The following is a 20,682-nucleotide window of genomic DNA, read 5'->3' as shown; positions in this document are numbered from 1 at the left end:
GGAGGGGAGAAGAAGAACAAGAGTTGTTTTATACTCCACTTTTCTTTACCTTAAAGAGTCTCAAACGACTTACAATTGCCTCCCCCCCCCCACACACACAACATGCACCTTCTGGGGTAGGTGGGGCTGAGAGAGTTCTGAGAGAACTGTGGCTGGCCCAAGGTCACCCAGCAGGCTTCATGTGGAGGAGTGGGGGATCGAACCTGGTTCTCCAGATTAGAGTCCGCCACTCTTAACCACTATACCACACTGGCACAGCACTGTCAGTCACCACACTGGTGTGATCTGCTTCTTATTTACATCACAAGCTAGGGTAGGAAATGTTTATCCTATTGAAAACATGAAGCAAATACTAGTTTTGAATAGATAGGGAGGTCTTAATCTACAGGCTTAGGGTCTTTGACCTTGATGTTTCCTTATGCATACAATCTGCAGTAATTGCTCATTTGGTTTTCCACGGGTGGAACCCAAGAGAAGTTTACATTTATTGCAGCATGGAATTCCTTTCCCCAACAGGAAAAGCCATTGAAAGAACCACAGTCTGAGGAGAACACGGTCATTCCTGAGGTCGTTAGTATTTTGAAAGTCGCGGAGAATGATGAGTGTCAGCTGCTGAATCTTGAAGATTGCTTGGGGCAGACAAAGGTCGCTAAAGAAGGTGCCATTTGTCTGCATGAGGCTTCAGGCAGTGGAGAACGTGAAGCGATAGCACCTCTCTTACAGACAGCACCCTCCCCTGGACAACATGTCAGGAGTCAACTACTTCCAGCTCCAGTGAGCCAACAGCCACCTTTACAAAGATCGGAAGAAAGCTTATCTGAACGTTATCAGAACTCTAATTGTAGAGATGAGGAAAAACAAGATCAGCCAAATACGAAAGAAAAAAACGAGTTCAACCCCTACTTAAAGAACTCTGTCCGTACAAGGGAGTTCCTGAAGGGTGAGAACTCGTCGGTCCCGAAGAAGAAAGAAAGAAAGAAAAAGACTGTTCCTGCCCCACCTTGTGTGTTAAGTGGCAACGGGCAGCAATATGTGGCACTGGATGCAATTGTGCTGAGTATTGGTGAACTGCAGAGTACTTAAAAGGTCTTTGGATGAGAGTAACTTCCAGAGTCACTGGAAAAGACAGTCATGCTAGGAAAAGTTGAGGGCAGCAGGAAAAGAGGAAGACCCAACAAGAGATGGACTGACTCAATAAAGGAAGCCACAGCCCTCAGTTTGCAAGATCTGAGCAAGGCTGTCAAAGATAGTACATTTTGGAGGACATTGATTCATAGGGTCTCCAGGAGACAGAAGCGACTTGACAGCACTTAACGCACACAACTTCCAGAAGCATGCTACTCCTGCTGACCTCACAGACTAGAAAGAGAGTTGCTACTACTACTTCAGTTAAGTGTTTCCTGTGAACACTGGACTAATGTCAAGCATTTCATGGCTTTTCTGCTAGGTTTCGTGTTTTGTCAGCGGAAAGAAAACAGTGTTAATTCATTCCGTTCCACACCGCTTGTCTTGATTGTTTGGAACATGCCCCTTAAAGGCCGTGGGTGCTAATCCCTCCTGGGTTCCAAAACAAAGATGAGTGACCGAGGACCCGAGTGAAACACAGAATATAAATGCTTTCTGTCTAACCCCATTCTTGAAATAATAGGCAGAGCAAGATGTCAGCTATCTACCTCAAATCTTTCATTTAACCCCGTGTAGTGAAGCATACTCTTTTGCCGAGCTCTCTTCACCTCACCCTTCTAGCGTTCCCCCCATCTCGTACTTACTTCACCCCCTTCACTACCATTTCTTACTTTTGCATTTCACTATTTTACCTCATTTCAGGCTTCACTATACTGTATGTTCCACCGCTAGTACCTTTTATCCTCCCCTCCCTGTCCTTCGTCCTATTGTGTCTGTCGGGGTTGCAACCACCACATTAATCCCACTGATTTGCAAAGAGATTGGCTATGGGAAAGAGGGTGGAGTCAGCCCTTCTTCATGGAAGCATCCTCACTCAGAAACAATCTCTTCCTGTTTTGGGCATTGCTTGTTTGAAAGTACTACATCGAAAGTTAGGTTCCGGATGGAAAGGGGAAAAAATTCCTTCAAAAGATAGGTTAGTTCTCATCTTATCTGACTGATGTATGCTTTTCACGTGGGGATACTTTCACACAAGTGAGCTGGGCATGGGATGGTCCGGTATGCCTCTGGGGACTTTCCTTACATCACTGAAACATATTTGAACTCTTCTGCCTTTTCGCTCCACACAAAGGTTCCTCAGTTATATCTGCTTGGAGTTTTTGGATGTTGAGGAGCCATTTGGATTTTTAGGGCACACAGCTGTTCATAAATGTTAGTCAGGCTCAGACTAAACAGTTCAGGAAGCTCTAGAGCAGTTGAGAATGCAGCCAAGAGCCTGGTGGTTTCTAGGCCAGTTGTAGATATAGGGAACCAACATTTTAAATGTATCCCACTTTCCTTTTCTGGCTGGTATCCACTGCCAGGATGCAATATGTTATAGTGGCAACAGCATGGCACAAGTAACCACAACTTTAAAAAGCTAAAGGTCCCCTGTGCAAGCACCAGGTCGTTCCTGACCCATGGGGTGACGTCACATCCCGACATTTCCTAGGCAGACTTTGCTTACGGGGTGGTTTGCCAGTGCCTTCCCCAGTCATCTTCCCTTTACCCCCATCGAGCTGGATCCTCATTTTACCGACCTTGGAAGGATGGAAGGCTGAGTCAACCTTGAGCCGTCTACCTGAAACCAACTTCCATCGGGATCGAACTCAGGTCGTGAGCAGAGCTTTTGACTGCAGTACTGCGGCTTACCACTCTGCGCCACAGGGCTCATAACCACAACTTTAGGGACACATATATATGGTTTACATACACTTTCTCTCTGGTAGCCACTAGAAATAAAGTGGAACTATTAAGTTGTAAACAACCAGCAGCAGAGCTCTAATAAAAAAATGTCCCTTAGACTAAAAACAAAATACTTCCACATAGCAACAGACATCAAACTCTGTGTAGATGTTCAGCATTAACACACAGTGCTGTGTGCACAATTATATGGACTTGTGAGCCAGTCACTAGCCTTGGCTGCCCCAGGGTAGCCTGATCTTGGATGCTAAGCAGGGTCACCCTGGTTAGTATTTGGACGGGAGACCACCCAAAAACATACCTTGGTCACTATGCAGACAGGTAACAGCAAACCACCTCTGAATGTCTCTTGCCTTGAAAAGCCTGTGGGGTTGCCCTAAGACAGCTGCGACTTAATGGCAGAAAGATAGAAAAAGGAGGGAAAAGCCTTGGATTGGATGTTCAAGCTCCAGGTCAGTTGCATATCCACTCTTGGACCTTTCAGGGCTGAAACTGATTAGGGGGTCTTCCAGGTAGTTAAAACAACAACTAATTAGTATCCCCTGCTGTCTGCTCTGCAATTAGCCCAGGGTAGTGGAAAAGGCACCCTGACCTGGATGGCCCAGGCTAGCCTGATCTCATCTCAGAAGCTAAGCAGGGTCAGCCCTGGTTAGTATTTGGATGGGAGACCACCAAGGAATACCAGGGTTGCTGTGCAGAGGAAGGCACTGGCAAACTACTTCTGTTAGTCTCTTGCCATGAAAACCCCAAAAGGGGTCGCCATAAGTCGGCTGTGACTTGAAGGCACTTTACACACAGTGGAAAAGGCAGGTGAAATTGCCTGCACCTGTCTTTTCCTTATACAGGACTAAGTTGAGCTTTAGAAAGGTGCTTTAAGTGGTAGAAGTAGCATGGGAGGAAAGCGTTAAACACCCTCTTTCTCCCAGCGACCCTTTCCTGGTCTTCAAAACTGCTGTTTAGGATTGCAGATTAGTTCTCTAAAAAACAGGAACATTCTGATCACAGAGCTTGTGCATCCCATATGTTTTGAACTGCCAGGGGCTCATCTAGGAAGTGATTTCCCTCCCAGCATTGTTAGCAGGAGAGATGTGGTAAAGGGCGCAAAACTTTTTTACTTCTTAACAATTTGCTCTTCAAAAGTCACATTACTGCAGAGAGGCATGAACAAGTCCAGGTTGTGTTCTACGAGGCCAGTGTTGAACAGGGCCCGACTGCTGAACTGAAATGCACGATCCTATTCTGAACATCACCGCCTGCAAGAAAGTTGTACTCGCTATTAAAGCATTAAACTGGTCTACTAACATTCTAGAGTACTTTTTTTTAGCAGAGGAAGAGAAAGCAGGGAAGAGAGCCAGCATGGTGTAGTAGTAAAGAGCGGTGGACTCTAATCTGGAGAACTGGGTTTGATTCCCCACTCCTACATATGAAGCTAGTTGGATGACTTTGGGCTAGTCACAGTTCTCTTACGGCTCTCTCAGCCTCACCTACCTCACAAGGTGTCTGTTGTGGGGAGAGAAAGGGGATTGCAAGCCCGTTTGATTCTCCTTAAGAGGTAGAGAAAATCAGCATATAAAAACCAACTCTTCTTGAAGAAAATAGTTTGTAAGGCTTGCTTTATATTTGCAGTATTGTATCTGTTACATTTATCTGCTTTCTCCAAGGAGCTGAAGTCCCTCTTTCCCCCATTTCAATATCACAGCAGGTCTTTGAGGAAGGTTAAGCTGGGTGTGGCTGGCTTAAGGTCAACCCAGGGAACTTTATGCCAGAATGGGCTTGTACCAGGCCTCAATTATATGCTCTATCCCCTTTGCTCTACTGGACACTTGTGATGATATTGGGGCTGGACTGGAATTGTTTATCCCTGTTCTGGAAGCAATAGCAGATATGTGGAGAATGCAGTGTAAACTGGGGCCACTTGGAAGCGCATATGGGTTAAAACCCTTTCCTGTCATGACTTCTTCCATTACAATCAGATCCCATAGCTAGCAGCTGCTTTGAGACGCAATAAGGAGAACTGTTGGGAGATCAGATGGTGAGTCTTTGGCTTCAGTGTAAGTAAGGCCTGGGAGACAAAGTAAAAGCTAAGGCAAATGGTATCAATTTGCCTTTAGTGCTGTTACATACGGATAGTCTTAAAATACCAGCAAGTACTGAGAAACAAGCAATGGCTATTCCTTTTAATGGTTACTTTTATAATAGTATATTAGCTTTATAAAAAAAAGGCAACATACATATACAGTAAAGGGCAGTCCCCTAGAAAGGTGTTGACGAATACAAACAATAACAGTATAGCTTTCATACAGTGAACATGCACCTTGAAGACAGGATGGGTATTGGGCATTTCTGTGCAAATGTACAGTCTGTATTTCCCATTTAATGCCTAACTGTGTTTAGCTAAAGTAGCAATCTAGAAAAACCACCTGGGAATTAGTTGAGACACCACAGGGAACTGGGCTTGCAGAGTTCTGCGGTTGGTGGGAGGTCCCCACTGAAGTCTAACATAACCAAAAGTATGTTGAGAGAAATACAGAACTCTCCTTTGCTCTTCCCTTTCCTGGCTGACAGAAAACTATACGCCAAGCTAAGCTGGCATTTCTGTTAGCACCAAAAATAAAGTAGAAATCCATTATAGAAGCACTCAAATCTTTTCGCCCCTTGTAGCAAAGTAATTTAGCACAGGATGTCCCCTTCCTCCCCCCCCTTCTGCAAACAAGGTTTTCATGCTCACGCACAGAGATAGTGCAATTACAGTAAATGTTTGCAAGCGGTGAGACCCATTTGCAGTGTAGACAAGCCCTGACACAGACTTAAGAATTTTGCATAGATACATCGTTCTGAGCCGACACTCAAAAAATAACGCTGGATATGTATCCATAATGAGCAGCAAGTCGTAATATATGTAGTGAACATGAAATGTCAGAGATGTTTGAAACCAAATAGCATTTCATGTGATCACTTTTTTGAAGACTCGCACTACTCCTTCCACAAAACAACCAACATAGGCTCCAAATATTCAGCTGGCCAAACTTTGAGCCACAGGTGTATGGGGTGGTTTAGCTTGCCACTTCAACCCACAATCAAACTACAAGGAGCCTATTAGGGAAGGAAACATCATTCTACGCAGGAGGTTTTGCTTACTTCCTGCATGAACTGCAGAGCCTATGCAAACACATGTGCAGAGGTGCATTGCTCCAGTGCCTTCAAGACTCAACAAAGCTGCAATTGTGTCCACTCATTTAGAGGGGCAAGTTCCATTGAACTCAACGGCGCTTACTTGAGTCAACATGCATAGGATTGGGCTGGACAGCGCTTAAGGCCATGCAGTACACACTAGTAGAAAATTAGATTCAGCGGTACATCATTTAGCTTGAAATACATAATGTACAAAATTGCCCATGTGTACACTTTTATTACACAGTCCTTACACATGCAAAGGCAAAGAGAGCGGTTAAAAAATAGTGTTTAACAGGTGTATTGAAAACAGGCTTCATAAATAAGATTCGTTAATTTGATAAACTGCTCTCAAGTGCACAATGAAAATGGGATCTCGCTCCCTAACCACCTTGCAAGTTTTTCATTATAATGCATCATATGAAAAGGCAGTCACCATAGGACTGTGCTGATAGCTAAGTAACTGGCAACATATAGGATACAATTCAGTGTGGAACAGGTATAAGGGAAATACAACCTACATCCCAGGTGTTAAACCAGCTTTACAGGATCATTGAGATTATCTGTGTCTCAATATTAGAACTGTATGTTACCAATAAGAAAGGAGTATCATAACTTTAGTAAGGGCCATCATGAACTATTGTTGGAGCATCTTTCGTCTAAGTTGCTTTGAAGAAGCTTCAGAAATCTCAGTGGGAAGATGACATGCAGCCTAAGTTTTTCCAACTGCAATATTTAGGAAAGGTATAAGAAAATAAGACTCACTGGAAAAGCCAATAATTCTAGGAAACGTTGAAGAGTAGAAGAGGAAGTCCCACCACGAGATGGATTGACTCAATAAAGGAAGCCATGGTATTCGCAAGCTCTGGTCGTTCATTCATAAGACTGCCATGTCGGAAACGACGGGCACAGAACACACACAACTGCCTTTCTCAAGTAACTTGAACATGCCATTTATCCTTTCTTATTCCAAGCAGCACAAAAATGTTTGTTATCCCAACAACAGATTTATCCCAACTCTATAGCATTGCAAAACTGACACGATTATCTATGACAGTGAGATGATATAAAAGTAAACCAGTACAATAGGACCAACCTATCCATGTGCCCACTGTTTTCCTGGCACATTAGCTATTCCTGGAGTCATAAAGATCCCAAATCGTTTTAAAACTCAAGTCTTTCTTTGCTGCATTTGGTCAGTGGGAGCAAATCCAGGAGCTGGGCTACAAGGTCAGATGGATGGATCTACTGGAACATTTCTGTGGCTGGAAGGATTTCCATTTGTGAAATGCAACTTTCTTGCTTCCCCTGCTGTGGTCCAAAATGTCCCCTAATCCAGTCGATCTGATATCTACTGAGACACTCCCATTTTGAGAACACTTAGTACAATGGCACCAACCTTCTTCAAATACAAGCATATTGATCCCTGGACATTTTAGTAAGGGAAGTAGTAATTAGAATTCATTTTTTGTATGGGAACAGCCTCCCATTTCATTGCTTCCTAATATTTTGCCCAAAGACTCTTGATACCCACAAGAAGGTTGGTGCCCACTGTTTGATCACCCCGAGTAACTCTTACTGGTAAAATTTCTAGTGAGAATCCTACTAACCTACACTGAACACATTAAGTTGCCTTAGACCATTGGTCTACCAAGGTCAGCATTGTCTGATCTGACCAATAATGCCTCTCCGAGTAGAGATCTTTTATATCCCCTTCTACTCTATTCTTCTTGAACTAGAGATGCTGGGAATTCCACCTGAAACATTGAACCCACATTTAAAATGTAACACCATTAAGATGTTAGTTTAATGTCCGTATAGTTCCTTGTGACATAAACTAAGATTGCCAATTTCTCCTGTCTCATCTGAGGATCATTACACAATTACAGTTGGGGCACTCAAAAGGATCAGGGTAGACTGATTTTAGAAAGATCTTTTCTATCACCCAACCCTACATGTGAGACAGTAAGGGAAGCACCTCTTTAAATGTAGAGAGAACAGCAAGTCAAGGAAAAGTCAGTCAACAAAATCCCAGTTGCTCATGAATCCAAAACACAAATACATTTGCCTTGTTTTTACATGTTTTATGATACATTTTGGGCAGACTTTATTGTGCCGATGTGCAATAAACATGACAGTAAAATATCTGAATCTGGCTGAGAGCTGATCAAGTAATACATTGAGTATAAATATCAAGATACAGTGCTCACTATATGGCACATAAAATTCATGAAAAGAGAATCTGCATTTAAGTTGTTAGAGATGGTAAAAGAACGCATGAACAGTACAATTTGAATTATAATACCAGGAAGACAGGCATTTCTGCATTTATACAAATGTGTTGAATCTCTGAAGACTCTGAATACAAACTTTTAATGAGCTCCTGGCAGAAACATCACAGCAGAAAATGATTCTATTTTAACAAAATTAATTTGGGAATTGATCAGTTGGCTTCGAAATCAGCCTTCTGTTCAGAATACCTCGTATGTGATAGAAAACTGAATGCATTCTGAATTAGGAAGTTCTAGAACTGATTTCAAAAACATTCTTGTTGGAGATCTATGTCATCAGAACTTGGTGGGGACGGAGGATGACAGTATTTTGAAATCAACACCCTTTCCATTAAAATTCTCTTGGGAGATATTTTCAAAACTTGAGACTTTGCTGTGGGGAAAGAAGTAATCGGAGGAAGAGAAGACTTGCTGACAATCCTGTGCAAAATTACTCTAGTCTAAGATCCATGACTTCATGGGTTTGGACTGGAGAACATCTAATAGGATTGCGCTGAAATTGTTGGACTTAAAAAAGATGCATTTTCAGGTAGCAAGCCTTCCACTCCACACTGTCGCCCCAATTTCTCTCTGACTAGCTTCCATCCATTTTGCCAGGGCGGAGTAAGCTATCATTCTACATGCACTTCACTATGAGTAGTCAAAGGCTCCTGAAAAAAGAAGGCAAGCTTGAATAGTCAAAGCAGAAAGCAGTACACATTAAACAAGAAGGCTGGAAATCATTGCACTTTTACAAAATGCTGGATAGAGGTATTACCACAATACATACAAAGTGCGGTTAAGAAGCCCAATGGTACAAACAAGAAGAGAGTAAATACATCCTAACCTAGAAGGATTTATACAAGGCTATGGCACATGTTATCACCACCTTTACTGATAATGAACTCAAGGACATGGCTGTCATTGGAATAGATTTGTGGATGAAGTGTTTAAAAGTTATTCATGGATATCCCTTCTTGGAATTGACAGTGTGATCATCCAGCTAGCCTTCCTTCTATTCAAACAGGTGTAACATCTTGAGAAGCAACAATGACCGACAGAGATGACTGCTCCCTAGCCACAGAGATCTGAAAATGCGAATCACCACACATCATTAAATTTGGAGGAACAATCAAAAGGAACCTTTATTTCTCTTTAAAACAGCTGTAGTGTTTTTGGCTTTTTTTCAGTATCAGAGTGTTGACTTATTAATGCTGCAAGGCAATACAAAAAACCAATTAGATTCAAGTCAGCTTACAGGAACCAAACTGTCCTGGGTGATTTCATTACGAAAACAGAGAGGGCTGCAAGAAACGTTTTCAGGAAAGATTTTGTCATGAAGTGAAAAAGTTGCAGGCAGAAGGGACAGAATAGCCCCCCTCCCCCATGCAAAGTGCTGAGGCTTTGTGGCTCTTCCCGGTGCCCTTTTAACTAGTTTTCTCAAAATGCTCTAGAAATCTGTATTGGCAGCAAAGGAATACCAGACCTTGGCACTGGCGGTTTGTGAAAGAACGGCAGGCTTTACCCACTAACAACACAATGCCCACCTTATAAAACTTCATTATACAATATGAATTTAAATGTTAACTTTACTAGAGCTTAACTTGGTGAGCACGAAACATGTATGAGCTTTTCAGGTTGGAATTCAGCCACAAAAACATTCACGTTCTAAACAGAACATCCAAAATTCAGTACGGTTTGGCTCAAATTAAGAGAGGCCTAAAGGAGAGGGGTGTAATACTAATAGCGACACTAGATGGTGATTATTTTACTTGGTTCGTTTCAGATCTTTACATTAAGAGCCCTGCTGATCAGACTAGCGGTCCATGTAGTCCAGCATCCTGGATCACATAGCGGCCAACCAGTTACTCTAGATGGCCGACAACAGGGCAAAGAAGCTAAGGTCTTCCCCTCAGGTTTCCCCCCAGCACCGGTAGTCAGATGTTTACTGCCTCTGAATGTGGAGGTTCCATTTAGTATCCATGAGTTTGTTGCCACCGATGGGCCTCTCCTCCACAAATTTGTCTAATCCCCCTTTTAAAGTAATCTATACTTGCGGCTATCACTGCATTCTCTGGTAATGAATTCCACGGTTTCCTGCAAAGGAGTGTGCACAGAACCGGAGGGGGTGGGTGCGAAAAGGGCCCTTGAATAAATGGAGCCTCTCTCGCCAGTTCATCTGGGAATCTGTGCAGCCTCGACATTCTCCCTTGAGCCAGAGACAGTCAAAGCTTTGGTCTCTGGTTGCTTTTTTTAAAAAAGGTCATTCAAGGTAAAATATTGCAATTCCTTTACTTTTTAAAGGCAGACCCTGGCCTAGCAAAAAGAGGAAAGCATTCATCATGTAACAGTCCTAATGTCTTCAGAATCTAATGGTAAGAAGATAATCTACAGTCAGTCCCCATCTCTATGCCTTTACCGCTGTGGCAAAATGAAAGCAATCCTCTATTTCCCATTGAAATGAAACTGGACACCACAGGCCCAAAAAGGCATCACAGATTTTTTTCCTGAAAACTTGACCGAGATGTAGTGCTTGAAGGAAGAATCTACTCCAGAATTCCCAGACCTACAGGCTGTCCAAGTTCCCGTCCATTAAGAGAATGGTTCATCTGAAGCAAGATTAATTTTTTAAATTTATGTAAAGGAGGCTGTAATTGGAGGCCTAGCAAGAGGCACTCTCTCTTAGTCACTGGGGCATGTAACCACCCTGCCTCACAGTCTGTGGTAGATAACATTTTGGCATCTCATCCTCAGTTACTGCCTTTATGCCCAAAGTTTCAAACTGCCGAGTTTGTCCTTCAGGGCTTGGGTGGAAGACGCCTGCTAAAGCAGCTTCCTGATCCTCTCTTTCTGGGATGGAGCCACACGCTTGTGGGGCCTGAAGTCCGGCAGCATCTTCTTCATTTATTGGAGAAATTGGTTTTACTCCTTCTAAATGAGACTCGTCGACGAAGGGCTCCTCCCGGTTACAATTCTGTTTGAAATAGCGGTGTGCCGGGGTTGAGCCGCCACCGCTGACCACTACGTGCTGCTCTTCTGGCCGCTCCTCTGAATCCAGCAGGGGTTGGGTAGATTCGGACCTGGAAAAGGTCTGAACTGAAGGTATCTGGTCTCTGTAGCCGTTGAGCACTACGGTTGAATACTGCACGGTGCTGGAAGTGTTCTGAGCAGGTTCACCTTCATCACTGTCCGAAACGCTCTGTCGAGGAGATGACATGCAGGAGGACCCCCCTATACCGCTACTGTGGCCCTCAGAGGCATTTTTCTCCTTTTTAAGCAAGTCAAAAGGCTTCAGGTCCTGTTCAGAAAAGGATTTCTTGTCATCAGCTTCAATTTCGACCACGCTGACATCTGTCAAGCTGCCTTCTGGATATATCTGTTCTTTGGAATTAAAATGCTGCAAAAAAACACAAAACAAGATTTACGGCTACTTGGTGCAACCTGATTGCAAACCAAGTCAGTGCCTAACGCTGTGTTGTCTTGGCATGGCCTCTCAGCCCAATCTCCTTCCCAAAAATCAAGATTCTCTTGAATGGGAAGTTAACGCAACCATCGTTCAGTTTTTCTGCATTGTATCCATCCCACTAAGTCCCAAACTGTATTAGGTTTAAGTTCTTCCTATTCAAGGCCCTCCTCCCAAGTTTAAAACAGTTTCTCTATAAAAAAAATTCTGTTCTTTCCAGCATACATAATACACTAGATTCATGCTCACTAAGTGATTAATGAAATTGCTTGCATGCTTTATTACACAAAACATCTACAATCGAGAAGGTTTTCCCCCCAGAAAAAATGTGAAATCAATATAACTACTTCTCAACATCCATAGATACTTAAATCCAGAGACTGGAGCTATGAACAGAAAAGATTCATCTTTCTATTAACCTGAAAAAACTCCCAGGTTTGCAGAAATATTTGAAATCTACAAAAGGGGGGGTTAAATCCCCCCAAATAATAGATGCAGCACCTGCACCAAATGCCCTCAGTTGCAAGGCAACCAAACAGTATTGCCAGCATTCAAGCCTTGGTTTCTGTCAGTAAAAGGCAGGGGCAAGGGGCAAGGACCTTTTCAAGGTCCTTTGTGTGAAGACTTCAATGGGCAACTTGATTCCATCTGACGTGCATGACTCATCCACGCTTGGCTGCTTGCTAATGTTCACAAGCAGACATTTCACGAAAGCTAGTGTGGTGTAGTGATCAGAGTTTCAAACTAGGATCTAGGAGACCCAGATTCAAATCCCCATTCTGCTATGGAAGTTCACTTGGTCAGTCACACACTCTCAAGTCTAACCCACCTCACAGGGTGAGGATAAAAGCGAGGAGAGGAGAATGATGTAAGCTGCTTTGGGTCCCCATTATGGAGAAAGGCATGGTATATATAAAGTAAATAAATAGCTGAAGATGGGGAGCAAAGAAAAAGTTGGTTGGTTGGTAGGAGAAAAGGAAGCAGGGAAAGGTGAAGATATGGGGGCTGCCAGGAAGAAGGAAAGAAGAAATGGTGGGGGAAGGATAAAGGGGAAAGTGACATGCCCCCCCCCAAGTTCCCACCACTTAACAGGGCCAGGGGTAGGGAAAGAGAAAAAGCTGAAGACGGGGGCAGATAAAGGTAGGTTGACTGGTGGGTGGGAAGAAGAGAAGAAAGCAGGAAATGGGGGAGAGGCTATGAGGGCTTCAGTGAGGGGAAAGAGGAAATAATGGAGGAGGGGGAAATGAGAACTGCCCCTGGGAGTCCTTGCAGGTCCCCCCTTTGTGGAATCATATTCTCACATGTAGTCTAAGTCTTTTAGACTCTTCGACTGAGATACAGCAAAATAATCATGTAGTTCTTGTGGCCCATTATGTTAGAGCTGAGTTTAGTTTACATCGAGGAAGAGACACAAGTTTTCTTCTATATCTAAAACATCTGTGGTACTCAGTGCAACGCAACCATCATATTACATGTTCAAAGGATTCTACCTACTACAACTAGAGTAGTTCTCATATAAGTGAAATTTTATGCCTTCCACCAGCTGAAAGCATGAGGACCCACCTCCTTAAACTTACAGGGTGTGTAACTCCACCCTTGTCCGTCCCTAAACGCACTCCCTGCTATTCAGCTTATAATTGCACACAATTGTCACAAAGAGAAAGGTCCTTATTTTTTACCTTAGATGGTGTTTGAGGTGACCACTGAGCAATTACACTCTTGGAAGGATCAGGCACATTCGGCCAGATATGCTTCTTGATGCTGGCAAAGATTGAAAGAGACAAGTCACTGAACTGTCAACACATGAACTTACTGAGAACTTTATGCCTCTCTCATGGGTATACAAGATCAACTACCATACTAACAATTTTACATTACATTACATTTTTAAGATACTTAACGTTATTGTGTGTGTGTTTAAATACATTCTTGATGTTTACTATTTCTGCAGCTGTTAAGACACTGATGTCAGGACTATCATTTAAGTCCCATGCCATGCATACAGAGAGTAGCATTATGCAGTCAGGCAGAAGCTGGAAAGCCAAACACCCCCCCACCCGAGCAATAAAGGCAGCTTCTGTCTTAGGGCTATTGCTATGGCTGGGGGAAGGATGCAAGGAGAGGCTGGCGCTGTGAAGGGTCCCTTGCAAGTGGCACGAACACAGTCCAAGTGAAGCCACTGCAGTAGGGAGGCGACATTTCAGACTGGGGAGGCAGAGTGACGGGCAGACAGGCTCAGGGTTTCAGTGTGCAGAATGCTGCACCGTCACACTGCTCCCCTTTGAAGAGCCCTGCAAAGACCTCAGGCCACCCTTCTCGTCATCACAATGGTCATTTCACTAGTAATGTCATAGCTAAATAAAACACAAGGCAGAAAGAAAGCAGTGAGGAGGAGGAGTGACCTGAAGTAAAGATCACACTTGAAAATGAAAACTAAGCTAAAATCTTTGGCTGTGTCATTTGAATGCTCAGTGTGGTAAGCAGCAAACAGGAGCATCTAATTTTTTTTTTACTTTAAAAGCCTTATAAAGTGAAAGTAGTACAAAGTGATTTGTTTCCACTTGGTAATACAGTTTAATTTTCATTCTCGATGGTTTCAGTATTCTGTCTTTCTTGAAGGGGAAAAAAAAGCTCTGAAAATTTATCCAGTGTTATGAATTAGCAGCGCAATGAAGACCTTCATAAACATCTTACAGAGAACAAAATTGCCTCATAAAAGCAAACACATTTAGCAGGATTCTAAGATCTGTGTGGGCAGCCTGTAGCAATAAGACACTTTCCAACTGTTTCCATTCCCAAGAACCGAACAGTCACAAAAGGGTAGAAATATGCATTATTTAGAAAGGAATGTGTTATCCACACATTCACCCTCAACTGTTCTGCTGGTAAGACATGAGTGTGGATGTAACTCAGTGAATCCCTTCCTACCCTGTTAAATCTCAGGTGTCCCACCTTGGCAAACTTGCTGCACTGTGAATGATTCTAGGACCCCTTAATATCTCGTTCCAAGATAATACAGCACATTATACAGAATCTTGGTAAGAACACTTACACATCTCGCTTGTTGAAGCAGAACAGCACTCCCAAGAGAGTAAGTAGCAGGAATGCTAGACACACAGGGACAACTATTGCTTCAATTTCTCCTTCCCCTAAAAGGTAAACACAAAAAATGGAATTTGCATTTCGTACACTTGGTAATGTTAATTGATAACGGCGTCCTTAGCACTACAAATTTAAAAGCATTTGAAATAAAGCAAATGACTATGGCAGTAGCAGATGTCTTGAGGGGAGAAATAATGAAAACCCTTACCAAAAAAACCCAATTCTGAAACAGAATTAGCAGTTACAAATAATGGATGTTGAGAGAGGTCAGAGGTTCAAAAAGATAAGCAAGGCGGTAAGTTTAAGTGAATATTAACCGATACTGGCACAAGATGGCAAAACACATTAAGAACAGCTAATCAAACTTTCTATAAAGTGGGCCAAGGCTTATTTAACCCACAGGAATTCAGAAACAGCAAGTGTTATCAGTTCCATTCTCCAGACGGCCATTATCAGGGGCCATTCTTCATGCTGACACCGTTTCTTTTGCATTGAATATATTGGCATCTCTTGAACTTTATAGATCTCAGCACTCGCATCTTTGTGCTGACATCCCTATTGATCGTTATGCCCTTCCCCAGAGGTGTCTGTGGCACCTTTAGCCCACTATAGGGTCTCTGTGTTTTGTTTCACTGCAACGGTGCTTTGACACGGGATACTACAGCACCTATTTCCTAAATGCTGGGAGTTCATTTTGCTAGATCGTCACTCGGGTGCCCTGTAACTGTGGTTGTTAACATGGTGTGGCAGCCCTGAGTATTCTACAACTATATCATGACAAATGTGGCCGAGAAGAGCTCCGCGAGTATTTACTCTAACTAGGAAGGCAGGGTACACAAAATAAATAGTTCAGTTACAACTCAAGCCATTTAAAATTGGAATGCTTACCGTATATACTCGTGTATAAGCTGACCCGCGTATAAGCCGAGGTGCCTAATTTCACCCCCAAAATGGGGAAAAATTAGACACCCATGTATAAGCCGAGGGTCGGCTTATACAACGCCCCTGCCCCGGGTCGCCCTCCCTCCCGGCCTCCCAGGCCCTCCAGACCCACCCCGACCCCAGCGCCACCCCCTCCTGGGCCCTCCAGACCCACCCCGACCCCAGCGCCACCCTAGGGGGGGAGGGGGAAGAGCCCCTGAACCCCCTACTCACCGGGAAAGGTGGGAGGACGAGGCCTGCTGATCAGCTGGAGGCGGTGGCGGCGCCCTCCCTGCGCGCGGGCCGGCGGCAGTGGCGGGGCCCTGATTGCGTGCAGGAAGGCCCCGCTGGCCGCTCCCAGGCCGCAGGGAAGGCGCGCAGGCCGGCAGCGGGGGCGGTGGTGGCGATGGTAAGTTCCCCCTCCCTCCCTCCACCTATCGTATTGACCCGCGTATAAGCTGAGTTGGGGTTTTTTCAGCCCTTTTTTTGGGCTGAAAAACTCGGCTTATACGCAAGTATATACGGTATGTTGAAACTCACCAAACTTCTGAGTAGTAAATGTGAAAGCGGGACCACGTTTTCCTCCCTTCTCTGTGACTGCTGCCATCTGTACCATATACAAAGTGTCACTTGATAAGGATGATAGTGTATATTCTGTTGTGGAGGGGTCCACATTAATAACTAGAGAGAAGAACATTTCCTTTTATTTGTGTTATTTAAACATTGCGGACATCTTCCTTGCATGAAATCCATACAAGCTGATCACAAGAAGTTTCTCAATTCAAATCCAAAGGAAGTCTGAATATTTAGATAGGTCTCGATATTGCCCAATCTGTATTTTCAATTTATGACTTCAACTGAAACTCTCTGTTATTAGCGATACAAACTAAACAGTTCTTGTCTTATGAAGTTTAATATTTGAATTCTCAGAAGTGGTGGGAACAGCAATCTAACTAGAGGTATATAATCTTATTCAAACAAATGAAAAAAGAGAGTTAACAAGAACCTGCATGCATTTCCTTAACATTCAGTTCAAGATTTTTAGTAAACAGGGCTTCAGCTGTTACAGGCATCCATATTACTAACATTCCTACTTCTATCTGCAAGTCAGAATTACATCCGTTATCTCAACAGAGTATTCTTTTAACATTTTATGTTGGCGAAAAATGATGTTTTCCTCTGCATCACCCAGACACATAACCCTTAGTGACTAGACAAGACCATGCTTCATTCATGATCAAGCTGCCTGCTTCTTCCAGGCAAGCCTTTTACTTAACTGATACTAAATCAAAGTATTGAGTTCTCAGGGATTGCAGAGGCAGCAGAATGTATGCAGGATATAAAGAACACCAATTAATACAACCAATTTGTACACGATCACAAATCATCACAATAATGCTGCAGTCATAAATGCCAACACAAGTGCCTCATGTCTGGGTACCCAATGGGCTATGACTGGCTAATGAAGCCGTCTGTAAAACGCCTTCAGGTCCTGCTCAGTTATAAAGAGACACAAGTTTATACATACCTGTTTCATTTCCATTCCCCAGTTTATAAGATATTGAGTAATATCTGATGAATCCATTCCGTTCTGCCACAGAAAGAGGAACCCATTCTAAAACGGCTTCATTTTTCCTAACTTTCTTTGTTCGAACACTGGGACCTTTTGCCGGCTCTATTAACGAAAAACATTTTGCTTGTTGAAACCAAATTCTTTAGTAAGGCCTACTTTAGCAAGGGAATTGCTCCATCAACAAGAGAGATTAAAAATGAAAAATAAAAGACACCGCCCTAGTATTAAAATACGATTTAAAACTGAAAGATATGGTTTCATGTTTTAGAAAAAAAAACTATCAGAGAATAAGATGGTCTAGGAATACAAATATAAAACGTGAAGAACTTGAAAATGTACTGAAACTGCCTGAGTTACATATCATAATATACCTGTGGTTATATTGGGGGGGGGGGGGGGAGGGGAAGAAAAGTAAGCATCTGATAGAGCTTTCAACTTACCACCTTGTCGAAGGTAAGCTTCTGTTGATTTTCCAACTCCTGGACCATTGGCATATAACGGATACACGGTTATCAAGTAACATTTGAGTGGCTTTATATTTCCTAAAGGGAGGGGGGGAAAGTTAAGTTTCAAATGAACATATTTTCAACAAAATACATAGAGGATCTCCAGAATGTAACTACGGGGTCAGAGGGCATCAGGGCTCAAGATTTGATGGTTGCCAGGCAGCCCAAAATGGAGGCAGAGGCTTAGTCTTTCTTCCATTACAAAAGGTCCCCCCCCCTGGAACTTTCCCCCTCTGTTTGAAGACTGGGACAACACTGGCCCATCATCAATCCTCCAAGGTTTCTCAAAGAATTATACAACACTATTATCCGCAGCTAAATGCAATTCTAGAGAATCTGGTTTTGTCACACAGAAAACATTGCCAGACACTCTCAATATTGCATTTCCAGAACCCTGCCATACACTGTTATCACTAGCAGTATGTTTTCCTCATCAGAAGCCAGAAAGGATAAGATATAAGGGGGAGGAGGGAACGAGCTCAGGAAAAAGCCCCCAGAAGTGGGCTACTACATAGCCCCGACTGGAGCTGCTTGTTCCTGTTCAGCCTCTTGAGAGGTGGTGCAGGAGAAGAGGACTGAAAAGCACCATCCCTCTGAGAACCTATAAGGCCACTTATAGGAAATACAGCACCAGAAAGTTTCGTAAACAAGAATGTTTCCTTCACTCTCAGATTTCACTTCCAGTCAGCAAGGAACTGGAAACCAGAAGAACGGCGGATGTTTTCATGGTGGCTGAAAACGACAATCCTGAAAGAGGCTGAAAATGCTCTACTGTTGGTTGATGTAACTGTAACATTACATGTCCATCCCTCCAGCTCCTGCTGGCGAGGCTACTCCAGCAAAACTGGACTTTTCACTGCTTGTGTGATTTTGAGAAACTGGGCACATATGGCCCACTGTAGCTGGTTTTTGCATGATGGCAAAAATTAATTTAATCCTCTGGCATAGAAGAGGGAACTGAGAGGCCAATCGTATAAGGGACACATTTAAACAGGAATGTTTTAATACCTGTTTTTAGCTGGGGCTTGTAACAGATAACCTTGGTTGTTCAAAATAAAATCATGACCACTCTGCAATTTTGATATGCTATCACATGAAAGTCATGAATAAACTTTCATGGATCCCTTCTGTGACATCACAGCAGTTTAGCCAATGGCTCAGAAGGGTATACAGCTAAGTTGACAAAGTCATTAAGTTCTGTGCATTTATTCCCTACCCATACAGAAAAGTAAGTACACCAAGATGGCATTTGCCCCAGATGGAACGAAGGTGTGGAAACATGGATGTTTAAATATTACAGATACATAGTATTTACATAGTATTTACATTTTCTTTTATATTCACACTAAATTCTGTTCTTTAAAGCCTCAATATATTGAAAGGGTCACTGCATTTCTAGAAAAAACTTTATTATGCTATAAATCTTCGATTGCCATTTGCCTCTGAACACTGTTATCCACCCATGACTTTTCAGGGTTACCTCTTAAAAATGAGCCTTGTGCTGTTCCAGGTTCCTGCTGCCATTCAAAACTGCAACTTGAGCTGTCACACTGTTCACACCATTCAATTATGTATTTATTGGCATAATCATTGGCAGCCGTCCACTCCACCCAGAGCCTTTCACCTTTAGGAAACGCTTTAACATCTTTCACAGGAGCTGAAAGGCCTAAAAAAAAAAAAAAATGGAAGTTTTCATTTCTGGAGGAGCTGTAATGCAGATGTGCTAAAACACTCCTAGTTTCAATGACAATTATTTATCACTTAAAGGTTAAAAGGCTGCAATAATTAGTAATAACTACTGGGTTAATTTCACACTAATTGGAACTTAGCCTGAGCAGAAATTACAGCTAAGATCATAAATAAGCCAAGCCAGCATGAAAGGCAGGACCGAGTGCCCAAACTGCAACCCAAAACCCACTTATTTATCGCAAAGTGCCAACACGGCAATTTAACCTGAATACTGAGGTTTCCTCCCAGCTCGGCAAGGGAGGCCCCCCGGCAGGGAGTCCAGGGAAGGGGGGGCTTTGAACAGCTCCGTGCTCCCTTCAAAGCCCCCGCCGCCCCCACGCGTGCCCACAGAGAGGGCTCAGCGTGCCGGACTTGGCACGCATGCCATAGGTTCGCCAACACGGCTCTAAGATCATCAGCAAAAATGGATCGTACCACTTCAGGCCACATTTAGAAGATACCACTTTTGACTGCACCTCCCAGTCCCCTCCCCACTGCACAAGCTTTCTATTTGCAGGAAAGTGCTTTTAAAGACATGGGAGCGTTAAAAAATGTGCTTTCCACCTGCAATCCTAAGTGGTACAAATTCACTATCATCTCAATTCCATCTCATCCTGCCACATCCAGCTTAACAGGCAGATATGTCCTAATATAGCCTGTATGCAATGCTATTAATTGAAGTCAAACTGACAATAACCACTTGAACGTCCCTTCCTGCTTCCATCTGCTTGGGCACACATTGCTCTAATGAAATTCAGAAGGCTGTATATACTGGCTAGACAGAAAATACTAAACCAGTCTGCTGAGCAACTGGGTCTTAAGTAAAAGCAAAGACATAACTAGGCATAAGAACGTAAGAAAAACCACGCTGGATCAGGCCAAGGTCCAGCAAGTCCAGCAGTCTGTTCACACAGTGGCCAACCAGGTGCCTCTAGGAAGCCCACAAACAAGACAACTTCAGCAGCATCCTGCCTGTGTTCCACAGCACATAATAAAATATAGGCATGCTCCTCTGATAGGCAATGAGTTTTAGGAAGCACTCTTTTCTTGCTCCCCAGACCAGGACAAGATCTTCTAAGA

At 43.2% G+C, this 20,682-nt stretch overlaps 2 protein-coding genes across 2 annotated transcripts in view; one reads left to right on the top strand and one right to left on the bottom strand.

Moving 5' to 3' along the window:
• The window catches only part of IL31RA (interleukin 31 receptor A), a 30,300-nt gene extending 29,217 nt beyond the window's left edge, over window positions 1-1,083 (top strand). The window contains 1 exon segment of the mRNA XM_056849038.1: window positions 517-1,083. Within this exon segment, the coding sequence (XP_056705016.1) occupies window positions 517-1,083 (567 nt within the window).
• Window positions 1,084-10,969: 9,886 nt separating this feature from the next.
• IL6ST (interleukin 6 cytokine family signal transducer) overlaps window positions 10,970-20,682 on the bottom strand; it is a 46,768-nt gene continuing 37,055 nt past the window's right edge. The window contains exons 10-16 of the mRNA XM_056849037.1: window positions 19,355-19,540; window positions 17,809-17,910; window positions 17,324-17,470; window positions 16,336-16,476; window positions 14,825-14,921; window positions 13,452-13,533; window positions 10,970-11,706 (exon numbers count right to left, since the gene is read on the bottom strand). Coding sequence (XP_056705015.1) covers window positions 10,996-11,706; window positions 13,452-13,533; window positions 14,825-14,921; window positions 16,336-16,476; window positions 17,324-17,470; window positions 17,809-17,910; window positions 19,355-19,540 — 1,466 coding nt within the window. The 3' untranslated portion in view covers window positions 10,970-10,995. The remainder of the gene's footprint in view (window positions 11,707-13,451; window positions 13,534-14,824; window positions 14,922-16,335; window positions 16,477-17,323; window positions 17,471-17,808; window positions 17,911-19,354; window positions 19,541-20,682) is intronic.

Source organism: Euleptes europaea, chromosome 4, assembly GCF_029931775.1.
Source record: "Euleptes europaea isolate rEulEur1 chromosome 4, rEulEur1.hap1, whole genome shotgun sequence".
NCBI classification, from domain to species: Eukaryota; Metazoa; Chordata; class Lepidosauria; order Squamata; family Sphaerodactylidae; genus Euleptes; species Euleptes europaea.
This window is presented reverse-complemented; position numbering and strand designations above follow the sequence as displayed.